This window comes from Stegostoma tigrinum, chromosome 3 (genome assembly GCF_030684315.1).
Source record: "Stegostoma tigrinum isolate sSteTig4 chromosome 3, sSteTig4.hap1, whole genome shotgun sequence".
Classification (NCBI taxonomy): Eukaryota; Metazoa; Chordata; class Chondrichthyes; order Orectolobiformes; family Stegostomatidae; genus Stegostoma; species Stegostoma tigrinum.
Window position 1 is genome coordinate 88,297,619 of NC_081356.1, and position 12,933 is coordinate 88,310,551.

A 12,933-nucleotide genomic window follows, 5' to 3' on the forward strand; every position below is an offset into this window, starting at 1 on the left:
ATGGCAGCATTTGGGGTCACCCAAGACATGACAACTGTCTAATGTAGACGTACAAGCTGGATTTGGACATTTATGCTATATGGTCAGATTTGGTGAATGTTTGCCAAACAATTTGGAGGCAGAAAGGATAGCTCAAATCGTAGTGGTATAAGCAAAATATGTAACAGAACAATATCATTAAATTTAATAAGGAAAGTGTAACATACAGTCCCCACTGCTTAGCAACTTATGGCAGACAACTAGCTATTTTGACCAAATGACAGCAATTTTTTTCCCATTACTAAGAGTTAATTGCAAATACGGTGCTTAAATTACATGAAGTGGGTCAGCTATTTTGGCTTTCTGATAAGTTACAGCTAATTGGTTTAATCTCCTTGCTCCTCTAACATTGGGTTTAAAATAACAACTGAAGTGATTTCTACTGTTTTCAACAGAGCATGTTCTTTTTTCTAAGTTGCAATGCCAATATGACAATAAACGTAAGATTGAGTTCATTTTTTAAAAATGTTAGTTCTAGATATTACTCCAGATCTTCTACAAACAGTTCTTTTCTGAAAGGCAGATTTTTACAAGATATTGTCTTAATCAACTTAGCCTGCAGAATCATAGAATTTACACCCCTTGTCTGTTGCTGATTTCCAAAACAGCTAGTCAGCTAGTCCTGTTGTCCTGCCATATCTCCATAGCCCTATAAATTCATCACTTTCAAATATATCTTAAGCTCTTTCTTTGTTTTTTTGAAACGTTTTATAGCCTCTTGCAGTTAGTAATCCCCCCATATTGGAATTAAAGATCTTCCTTTCAAACTTAAATTGAATAAATGTATAAAATTTAAGTTGGTCCAGCACGTGCTCCATTTGAGCATTGTCATTCCACTTCTTGCTTTGACCCACTAAGTTACAGTTGGTTAGGATTTGGCTTCCCTTCAAAGCCCCAAGTCAAACTGCCCATGAAGAGGACTTCCCTGAGACACAGAGTTAAGGGACTGAAAGTTTCTTGTCATTGGCACAGTTCATCTGCAATCGCCTTCCTTACAAACAATGATTTATTGCTTTGCACTATATTGTCGGCTAGTTCCAGTATCTGAACAGTTGGGTACAGTGCTGAGGACCTCAACCCTTAGACCCTCAGTTGGTCTATACGACAATACAAGAACTTGACCCACTGAGTCTATGCCAACTCGCTGCGGGAATCCAGTTAATCTCATAATCTATTGATCTCCTTCTCCGTACCAGTTTATTTCCCTGAAATACATACCTAGTTTTCCTCAAATCATTGATCATCTGCATTTTCACCACTCATAGGCAGTGAATTCCAGTCAATTATAATTTGCATGAAATATGATCTTCCTGAATGTGCACAATCTGCAATAATTTATAAAGGCCTTTCACAAACCGTGAACTCTTAGGTCTAGAGCCCTTGTACTTCTACACAAATGGAAATACTGCCATCAGCAAGCTCCCCTCCAAACAACAATACCCTGGCATAATTCTATTTTGCCATTTGTTCAGTCGTTGGATCAAAATAGTAGTGGTGATCTCAGAACTAAGCCATGGAGAGCATCATATTCAAAATCCTCAAATCTGCGAAATAATCATTTGAGTTTCCTGCCCTGGGCCTAATTTTGTATAAGACGAACAATAACCATCCTATTTCATGGGTGTCAATTTGATTTCGAAGCCTTTTATGCAGTTCTAAATCAATCGCTTTTCAAAATCCATACAGACAATGATGTAATCCCTGCATCAGTGTTTTCTGTTACTTCATCAAAAGGTTCAATAAAATTCCTTGAGCGTGATCTATCATTCACATCTATGTTGACTCTCCTTAACTAACACGTGCATGTTGATTTATTTTTCTGATTATTTCCAAAGCCTTACCCATCACTGGTAATTAGGCAGCCTATAGTTACTAAGAATTTCGTTGCAGTATTTTGTAATTCCTCTAAACCACCTCCAAGTGAATTTTCTAATACTAATTTTTGTACTGTTACTGTTAACCAGATTGCAATTTTATTAAATACCAAAAGAACTGAGGATGAGAAATCTCTACAGATGCTGCTGGACCTGTTGAGCTTTTCCAGCAATTTTTGTTTTGTTAAAATTTTATTAACTATTTTAGCTAAAAATTGAAGCTGTATTTTTAATACAGTAGTTTTTATAGTTCGACTTCTGATTTAAATCACTGCCGTAGTTTAGAGAACAATGATCCTTAAAATACATCAGCCAATCACCTACCTCATGACATGTGACGACTTGTTTATCTTGGAAACAGTGGTCACAGTTGGATCAAAATCTTGGAATTGCCTCCCTAATGGCATTTTGCAGCTACTGACAGCACATGAACTACATGATTTCAAGAAGCAGCTCACCACCACCACCTGAAGGACAATTGGGGATGGGCAATAAATGCTGGCCAGCCAGCACCACCCGTGCCCCACCTGAATTAAACAATCACAATTACTTGAAGAATCACTGGACATGAAACGTTAACTCTGCTTTTACCCCACAAGATGCTGCCAGACCTGAGTTTCTCCAGGAATGTGTTTTTGTTTTAGATCTCCAGCAATTGCAGTTCTTTGTTTTACAGTATAGTTACATGTTTCCATGACCACTCAGTATACTGGACATATTCTGTTGACATAGCTTACACATTGTGTGTGATGGGATCGGAGTTGCACATTGTAGACAAAAGTAGGCAACAAATGCGTACTAAGAAAGATGTAGAACTTTGCAAAGTGAGGTTGAAAGAGACCTAATTTGAGACTTGTTTTGACACTAAATCTGTTCATCTCATGCAGAGTAGCAACCAAAGCTGATTATTGATCATCGTAAATAAAATGATACATTTTCAAGAGCTATTGATCAAACTGCAGAGTTGTTAGGTTGCAGTCACCTTAAATATTCTGTTCAGAACTGAACAGTCAGCATCAGGATTGGGTCTCAGATGCTAGAGGACAGTCTAATGAAAAGCTCTGAAGCCGAACCCCTAGGTTGGCTCTGTAATGTGATAAACAGTTTGAGAAAATCAGCATTTTCATCCCAAGGTGTTGATTCTGGTGAGGAATTTAAGATCATTAATGAAATAGTAAAAGTTTAAATGAAACATCCTTTAAGTTAAGTTGCTGGACTAGAAATGAGAGGCACATTAGTCAAATAGAAAGTAATTTTAGCACTGATGTCTGGATACTCTTTATACCACGCAATCACTTTGTAAATTTCAGACTGAATAGTTTATATAGAGAACGTAATGACCTCCGGCCTGGAGTGATCTTAGCAGTATCCAAACTGAGCATTGGTGAGTAGATTACGAACAGTTTTATTCTTCCGAATAGGTAAAATAAAAGCATATTTAAAAGTAAACGTTAGGGTTAGGGTTACTGTTAGTGCAGCAACATCTACATAAATTTATGACCGCCTCCCAACAGTGGTGTATTTGAATTCTGAGGACAGAACTACCTCTACCACTGTCACCACCACCGCCGCCACATCCTCGCCGGCCACAGTCGCCGCCGCCACGTCTTCGCCGGCCACTCGCCGTTGCCGCCGCTGTAATGTTCTTGTTGAGCTCCAATTCTTGTAAAAGTGATGTAATAACAATTTACAACTCCTCTTTCCTCTCCTGCCCCTCTCAGTAGCTTTCCCTTGCCGCCTTGCAGTGGATCGGCAGGTCAAGATCTTGAGTCTGATGAATGAAATGTAGCCATCAACTGTGTGTTCTCATGAGATTTTTGGCAGTGTTGGTATTTAGTTCAAGTGCAAAAGATGTTCTTCAAAAGTGTGAAACTATCTACAATGCAAATTGACGAGGTTTTTTCCTAAAAGCTGAAGGTTATTGGGGTGAGTGAGTGAGTGAGCATTATTTTTGTGAAAGAGAAATCATGTTTACCCAATTTTTTTTGGACCGCTTTGAAGGAGTGATATGTGCTGTGCGTAAAGGATGTTTGTAAACATTGTACTTGGATTTCTGGAAGGCATTGGACAAGCTGCTGGACAAATGATTATTGCACGAAGTAGCAGCTCATGGTGCACCATATTAGCATAGACAGAAGATTGCCAAGCAGAAAACAGTTCGCTTAAATGAGTTTCCCCCCCAGCCCCAGAAGGATATCCTGCTGGGGACTCTGTTTTGCAGTTTATATCAATGACTTAAATGAGGGGAACACAGGTATGATTGTTAAATTTGCACCTGACAAAAAGATAGGTGGGAAAGCATTTTGTGAAGAAGACATAAGGAGGATACAGGCAGATCTTCTGGTGCTGTGGCATATCGCTATCTCTGGACCAGGTGGCCTGGTTCAAGCCCCACCTGCCCCAGAAGTGTGTAATAACATCTCTGAACAGGTTGATTCGGAAAAATAGGTTGAATCCTAATAAATAAATAGGATGCGTGAGGGGGCAGAAATTTTGAATATCCAGTGATATATAGGAAACTGAAGTTCAGTTTGGCAGGAAGAATTAAGTGATGTATTATTTAGTTGTGGAATGACAGATTCCAAGGTGCCGTTGGATCTAGGCTTTTCTGGGGATGGGGGCAGGGGGCAAGAGTCTCAAAGTTAGTGTGCAGGTGCAGTAAGTAATTAAAATAGCACTACATTAGTTTTTTTATTACAAGAAAAATTGAACTTTTTTTTGATGTGCAGCTTTAGAATCCTGCTGCAGAATGTCATTGTGGTGGCGCAGGTAAGTTGTTTAGGCAGAGATGCAGTTTTGTTCATCAAGGGGATCAAGGCTTATCTAGGGTAGATGGGAATGTTGAAGTCAAAACCCAAAATGATTAGCAATAAATTTTAAATGGTGGTGAGATTCAAGGGGTCAAATGGCTTACTACTATTTGTTCATATATTCTTAACCTTGCTTTCCTCTCCTCCAAATCACTCTTCGTAACTGGGAAGCAGACCTTTTGGACTGTAATGAAAGATACATTTGTGATGTATCAATTTACTGTTTCCACTTTTACTTAACAGCAAATATGCAGCCATTATGTCGCATGAGCAGAGACAAAACTACAAAGATGACTTCAATGCAGAATATGGTGAATATCGAAATCTGCATGCTAGGTTAGAGAGAGTAACCAAGCGATTTTTGCAGCTGGATGCAGAACGGAAGCGCCTTTCTCCTAACACCGAAGAGTACAAGGTATTAGCACATGTTTCCAGCTGTTTAACCGGTTAACAAAAATCAAAATTGTTTAACAGTGCCTTTGTTGTTTGAGTTTGCCATCATTTGTAAAGCTAATGAAGCTATGTTCCATGCTGTTTTTCAAATCTTTGATGCTGTGACTGTGGCCTGTGTGTGTATCCTGTTGTGTAATTATTGTCAATATTTCATGTTTTATTTGTATGTCACCTAAGCAACATGATTTGAGAAATTGGGAGGGGGAAATGTACACAAACACTATCACTCTTGCTCTTCCTCATATTAATATTAGTACGCTTGAATCACCATAGACCTGTCCACAATTACAAGTGTGTATGTAGCAGAGGTTAGCTGAAACTCCTATAGCATGATCATAATTCTTCCATTGAAAGAGACTAAGCTTTTAAGCTATTTTTAAGATGTTCTTTCTTCAGTTGATTGTCTTGCAGAAGTTAGTAACACCAAGTGAAAAAGCCAAGCAGACTACTTCATAAATAACATTCTTTACATCGTTTCACAAAGACACTAAAATTAGGCCTGCTGCATGTCATCACACCTGTTTTTCATTTTGGGCCATACTGGCAAGTTCATTCGACATTGGCCGATCATAGTCTAGAATGCTTTGCTTTTCTTTGCCAAAATATATGAACCCCTTCCATCTAAAAACATATCGGGCAAACTAATCAAAATACAGTTAGCTGCACTGATTTATTATATTTACATTTAAGTAAGTTTTCAGCACTTAATAGATATCAGAACATTTATTAACTATGATAACAATTGTGCAACTTTAATAACTTTAAACCATATTTTTCATCTGTTAATGTCATTTTTTGGCTACCTGCTGTCTCTCTACTAGATTTTTTTCTTCGTCAATCCATTTAAGTAAAGCTAAAACGTACGACCTGCTGTAAGAGTACTTCATCTGAATTCCAAGATTGTATATTCTCAAGTTTTTTTTTATGTCTACAGTATTCACTTGGATTTTTAAATGTTGGGTCTCGCAGGATATAAATTGGCAAATTGGGCATAGAAATAGCAGATGGAGTTTAATCCAGACAAATGTGTGGTGATGCGTTTTGGAGGATCAAATTTAGATGTGAATTATACTGTTAATGGCAGAACCTTTAGGAACGTTTACATAGAGAAGGATCTGGGCATCCCCCTAAAAGGAGCACCACAGGTGTGGCCAAAGTAATTAAGAAGGTACATGGCTTGGTGTACGAGTGTTGGCAGAAGAGTTGTTAGGCTGCATTTGGAGTATTGTGTGTAGTTTTGGTCACCACATTACCAGAAGGGTATGGAAGCTTTGGAGAGTGTGCAGAATAGATTCATCAGGATGTTGCCTGGTCACGAGGGCATTGGCTATGAAAAAAGGTTAAAAAGACTTGGATTGTTCTCACTGGAAAGACAGCTGCTGAGAGGAGACCTGAGTGTTCTACAAAATTGGGAAGCATAGGTAGGGTAGATAGTCGGAGGCTTTTGCCCAGGGTTGAAGTTTCAATTACAAGGGGGCACAGGCTCAAGGTGAGAGGGCAAAATTTTAAGGGAGGTGTGTGAGGAAAATTTTTCAAGCAGTGTGTGGCAGGAGTTTTGACTGCACTGCCAGAAGTAGTGCTGAAAGCAGGCATGTCGGCGACGTTTAAGAGGCATCTGGATGGTTATATGAATAGGGAGGGAATTGAGGGATATGGACCGAATAAGGGCAGAAGGTTTGTATTTAGTTTAGTCAGGGCATGATGATCGGCACAGTCTTGGAGGGCCGAAGGGCCTGTTTGTGTGCCATACTTTTCTTTTGTTCTTTTGTTTTTGTTCACTACAGTAACCTGGCATTGCTGGTTGCATATTCCAAGCTCTCCTTGCTTAAATGTTTTTGTGTTCATCTTCCTGATTTACGTGCATTGCTTTGAAAATGTTTTAGAAAATGACTATGGATTGTTATGTGCACTTGTTATGTTAAATGATGAGGCATGAAAATTTGGAGAAAACTGCTGTTAAATATTTGACTTAGACATAATTTTGGGTTGTAATAGATTTCCACTTATTTGCAGATTATTGATGAGGAAGTTTTGCAAGAGTATTGGAAAATCACAAAGGTTGGTCATCATTTTTCCAAATGTGCTGTCTTGTCACGGAATGTACTGTTCCTTCCAATTTGTATTGGAGTTAGAAAGTAATGTTAAAGTCATCTGATCAATTTTACCCTTGATTTTTCTTGAATATGACATAAATTAGTATTTGTATTTGAACTGGTCTCCCCCTAGCTAACTGTGTCTCCTCTGAAGCAAAGTTGTGAATTAGGATTGCTTTCCAGGATTTTCATACTGAGTGAATATATGGTAACACTCTTGTATAGTTCGTCAGCAATTCATTTGTCAAAGATGCTCAATATTGAGCACACTCACTGACTCATTTAAAAATACATGCTTTTCCCCTGTTATCCAGTATGTTTCTGGCTCAGCTGTTTTAATGCAGAGCAACAAAAGTGTTGGGGGGATTGTGTTCCGGCACAAAATCACTAATGGCAGATTGTCGAACATTGAGATATTTGGATTGTGCTGTTTCTTAAATACAGTTGCAGTGATATAAATTGAAAGCAAAATCAATGGCTGCAAAATATAAACATATCAGATGCTTTTTGATTTACCTTTTTTGAATTGTAGGTTTTTGTTGCTGTGGGGGGGAAAAAAATTAACAGATGAGCTGAACTGTAAGATCATACTAATCAGGCATGAAGTACTTAACTGTTGCAAGTTACAAAATAATTTTGTCTGCTGGCCATAGCGTCTAAATAGCCTTTATCTTCAACACATTAGGTATTTGATTAAATAACTATCAATTAGGAGGAAATTAAAATCATAGGAGAATAATATTCATTTTAGAAATCTCATTTTAAATTGGGAAAGAATGTAGAAAATACCGCAATATGGTGAGCATTTCATTTATATTCATAAATCTAGTGCAACTTGTAAAACTATTTGATGTATTTACAAAGTGAAAAAGTAGTCTTGTGTATATATTTCATATAACCATGGTAAGACTATTCCAGCCATACAAGGAGGGAGATGAATTGTAATGTTCCATTATGTTTAATTCTGTTCTTTGAAAATTATCATCTAGCCTCCAGTATTGAAATGAATTGTCGTTTGGTACAATGTGGCCCAGTGAAATGATTATACAATTTGTATTTTCCATGCTACTGATTATGAATTCAAGTAGGTGTTAAAACATATGTTTACTTCATGTAAAAGTCACATTTTATTCCTTTTGCCTACAGAATAGTCCCAATTACCATGAAGAGAAACATAGATGTGAATACCTGCACAACAAATTGGCTCACATCAAGAGACTAATAGCAGATTATGACAAGCAACAGCTGCAATCATGGCATTAGAACTCACTGGACAGTTTGCAATATTGTTCTATGATCAGAAGGAGATCTATAATAACATTAAAAGCTAATATATTTTGAATTTTTGAAACATTTCATTCTAGGAATGGTATCAAGAGATTTCTGAAAGATTTCAGAAGTTTCATGATTTTCTGTTACTTCCCTGAAGCACCTAAGCCACGCTGCCCTCACCCCACACTAATTTCTTATAAAACTATACTCTTTGCTTTTGAACTACCATCTTCCTTTTTACTGTTATACCAATATTTGTTTATCCAAACTGATCATATTAGTCTCAGTACTTGGGCTCTTCTATAATCCCTTGATTTGATTTATACTTTAACAATTGATAGCACTAACAGCAAACAATGTAACAGTTAAATAAACAAAGGTATGTGGTACTTGCTACATTCTGCTACTTTAAACACTTTGCCTTAAGTGGTTGAATGTTCCCAAGGCAATTTGCACAAATAGTTTTCAAAAAAAATTCTTAAATATTTGAAAATGTTGGAAAGTATGACAAGCACTACAAACTGCCTATAATTCTTTACACTGTGCTGCAATTTCAAACCATATGCTAAAAATGCAAATAGTCAGCTCTTGTGCCCCTTGCCTTAAGGTGTTTCTTTATGTATATTAGTATAGTGACCATTAGCTACACATGGCTTCCTTCTATCTTTTACAATTGGGAAGGTAACTTTGACCTCCCCAAGATGTGCATGTGTGAATGGGTGTGTCTCTGTAAATGTGTGTAAATGTAATATACATCTTGAAGGGGAAGAGAGTGAGCTGCTCTCTGTAGCCAAATGCTCAGGTCAAAAAAAAAACTGATGAGTATCATTGTAGGTATTTTCCTATAAACGTACTACTCTCCATGGAAATGAAAGCCTTTCCATTTTAAGTGATTTATCAGCTTTGTTAACATGAATGCATTGCTACTGTGCAAAATTTGAAAGAGATCTTATAGTTTTGGGGAAATTAAGATACTAACCTTCATGTAGGAGACTTATTTGTATACTACTTTAAAGTATTTTTGAAAACAAATTATATACAAAAAAAGCAGTCACCTGCATGTACTAGTTTATTTAAAATTTGTTCTCCTACATGTCAGGAATATAACTAAAAACAGATATATTTAATTATACTGTGACCATCAAACAGCACAAAGAAATCATTTGAATTTATAAAGTGTCTCTGTACTTACCAGTGCATTACATTTCTGTTGGTATAATGCCTATCAATAAGAGAGTTAATTTATCATGTGGGAACATTAAGTTATTTGGTTGGAAGATGCGGGGTTTTGGATAGATATTGAAACTAATAATCTGTGTAATTTTTTTGTCTTTTTGAAATGCTGCCAAGTGAAAAGGGAAGCATAATGTTTACAAATGAATGTTGGAAAGTTTGCCAAATTGTTTGGTTGAATCTTCAATAAATTCCTGTATCTCCAGCTTCACTCCAAATGCTGGTGTCATCAAACAGTGCTGTAAACTGAAACTTGCTCTTCCTATCTCAAACTAATTCTAAACATTCTAGCTTGGGTGTTAATTAAGATGAGATCCCAGTGTTATATATTTTCATGGTATTTTTGCAGTACTAATCACTGGGATTTACCAAGGACTATAAACTTGATTCACACTTCACAATCATTTAGATTGGTTCTTTACCAGTTATTCCCATCTTTACTAAAGTTTTTTTAATTAAGCCAAGATTGTCTTCATGAAGTACCCTTAATTATTACATTAGCATTGATAATGTTTGGGTATTAAGTTAGCACTAAGTTTAATTAATAAAACCTTCTCCTGACTAGGGATGTGTTCCAATGGTAAATCCTGTGCATCGATAGTGTTGGATAGCATTTGACATCAATGTAATTTTAAATAAATTGGATTCCATTTTTAGCATTTTGCTTTGTATACCTCATCGTCTTAAATTTAAGTGATGCTACTCATTTGTATTAGATATGAACATCCTTCGATGAAACAAGTTGTTCACCTAGTGTAATAGTGTAACTTTTCAAGCTTTCTGGAATTCTTTGGAGCCATCCAATCTGAAATTGGCACTGTAAATAAGTACAGATTTGAGATTTCCCATTTTGCAGTCTCTATTGGGTATAGATTGACTTCAAAACTATTCCACTGCCCAGTTCGCATTGCACCTGAAGATGAATTTTGAGCATTATTCATCATCACTCGAAACAACTTTCATGTTTTGAGTCATACTTGGGTACAAGACATGAGAGCTTTTTTAAAAAAAAAGTTTCTAGTTTTGGCCCCTCTCCCAAAAAATACTAATTGAATTCACAAGTAGTTTTCACATAGTCACTAGGAATAAGTGTCAAATCACAGTTGGAGCCCTTTTGGGAGAAATTGAATTTTTGGATGTGCTTATCACTTTACTACTTGAGTACTACTGAAATGTCATTATTGTTTTATTTTGTAGTATTCTAGTCAAGCCAATATGGCTTCACAGAGATATATTTTGTTAGATCTGTGGTAGTTTATTTGAGAAGATGATGGTCTATTTTTGGAGGGGCTTTTTTTTTTGCTGTAACCCGAATCCTTTTCATACTTGAATCTTATTTATTTCATCAGTTCCACTAATGCTAAGAATGTCCATGAAGTTAAAGCCTTATCTATGTTCCTTAATATTCTCAAAGCTAAGGAACGCGACCAATGCAGTACAAATGCATCCTCATGCATGGTGGCCTAAGGAAAATTATTTTTGTTTTTAGCATAATCTTGGAATTTCTGAATCTGGTTCTAAATTTGGATCCTGTAAATATCAAGTCACATTCACATCTGAAACCAAGAAGTTCTCTGAACACTTATTCCTCAGTAACTATACTAAATTCCAATTACGAAGTAAATAAGCATAGAGACCCACTGCATAAATGCCTATCAGTAGTTTAAAATTTTAGAAGTCCAGTTGTTTTAAATGCAAACTGTTTACACCAAAGCTGCCTGCCTACATTAATGTTTTATTTAGTATCTGTACTCTAAACTAAAAAGCATAGGTTTAAAAAAAAACCTTAATTATGGTTTTACATGCTTAAATTGATCATGCTTCAGAATAAGCAGTAGAATTGCATGGAAAATTTGGTATTTTTAATACTGCTTGATTCATGTAATTTTAGGAAAGGTGTCAGTTGAAACACTAAAATGATTTACTCATGGCTTTGAAGCAAGCATTTACTATTACAAGTGACTGTTTTAAAGTAAAGGTGTTGCATTCATTGAAGATATTGTTATCAAGAGGTCCAGCTTTATATGTACATATAAAATTTGGTTTTGATTTGAATTTTCACGTATAAAAATGTAGCAATCAAAATTTTCCATTTAAGTGGTAAATGGATATTATTGTTCCAAAACTGCCTGATTCTATATACGTTTTCAGGCAATTTGCAATCAACTTAAACAAGAGTAATTGTTTTCAACAATCGCATAAGATGCTTATTAATCGGGGGGACTTCTGTCCTACTCCAAAATATTGATAGCTACTCCAGAAACTGAATTACAAACACCTAGTCCTAGTATAAATGATCACAATATTAAATTCAAAGCTGTTAATTAATTTGTTAGCAGCTTTGTATGTTATTGGATTGCTAGTAAAATGAAATTTCATTCCTTGTAAAACCAATATGTTGGGAAAATCATATCTTCCCTTCCATTCTTCTATTGTTGCCCTTTTTATTATCTATCTTTCCTATAATCTTGGTATTAGAGTGCCAAATGGGCAGGTTTTTGCCTCGACACTTTGAAGCCTTTAGATTAGCAGTTTAATTGTTTCTCCTCTTCATGTGTCCTTGATTGCAGTTGAAGCCAGCAGTTCAAATTGATATGGAATAGTAGTTACAAAAGACAAAGAATGGAAATTAAAACATCACTGGAGAGTGTTGTATTCTCAGTAGTCTTTTGGCTATTGTGAATGTCTTTAGATTTCCAAGTTACACAGTAAACTTTTACCATCTAGTTAGGACCATTGAAACTGGAAATGCCACAGGACTGTTTTCACTAATGAAAGTACAAGATAATATTTGAGCCACCGTGTCCATTCCACATGTAAACTGTTAATTTAAATTACATTAAAATATTGACTTTGCATATGAGATGGTTTGTGTTTTATTATAAAACTTAAGTTCTGTACAGTAACTGGTATTTTAGTGTGATCACTTTGTGAAATATAAGAAATGAGTAGGAGTAGCTTTTCAGCTTGTTAACCCTGCTGTACCACTGAAAATGGCCATGGTTAATCTGTGGCCTAATTCCATTTTCCTGTCTGCCCCTTTCACCTTTAGACATCTCTGTGGATCTGAAATCTGCCTAAGCCTTAAATATATTCAGTGACTATGTCTATTATCTGGGGTAGAGAATGGCAAAAGTTAATCAAAGGAAAAAATTCATC

General features: G+C 36.2%; 1 protein-coding gene across 2 annotated transcripts in view; it reads left to right on the forward strand.

Annotated features, from left to right (window-relative positions):
* Positions 1 to 12,637, forward strand: part of ell2 (elongation factor for RNA polymerase II 2) — a 118,509-nt gene extending 105,872 nt beyond the window's left edge. For both annotated transcript variants that reach the window (XM_048527467.1, XM_059644739.1), the window contains 3 exons: positions 4,967 to 5,138; positions 7,190 to 7,234; positions 8,416 to 12,637. In XM_048527467.1, coding sequence (XP_048383424.1) covers positions 4,967 to 5,138; positions 7,190 to 7,234; positions 8,416 to 8,532 — 334 coding nt within the window. In that variant the 3' untranslated portion in view covers positions 8,533 to 12,637. The remainder of the gene's footprint in view (positions 1 to 4,966; positions 5,139 to 7,189; positions 7,235 to 8,415) is intronic.
* The last annotated feature ends 296 nt before the right edge of the window (positions 12,638 to 12,933 follow it).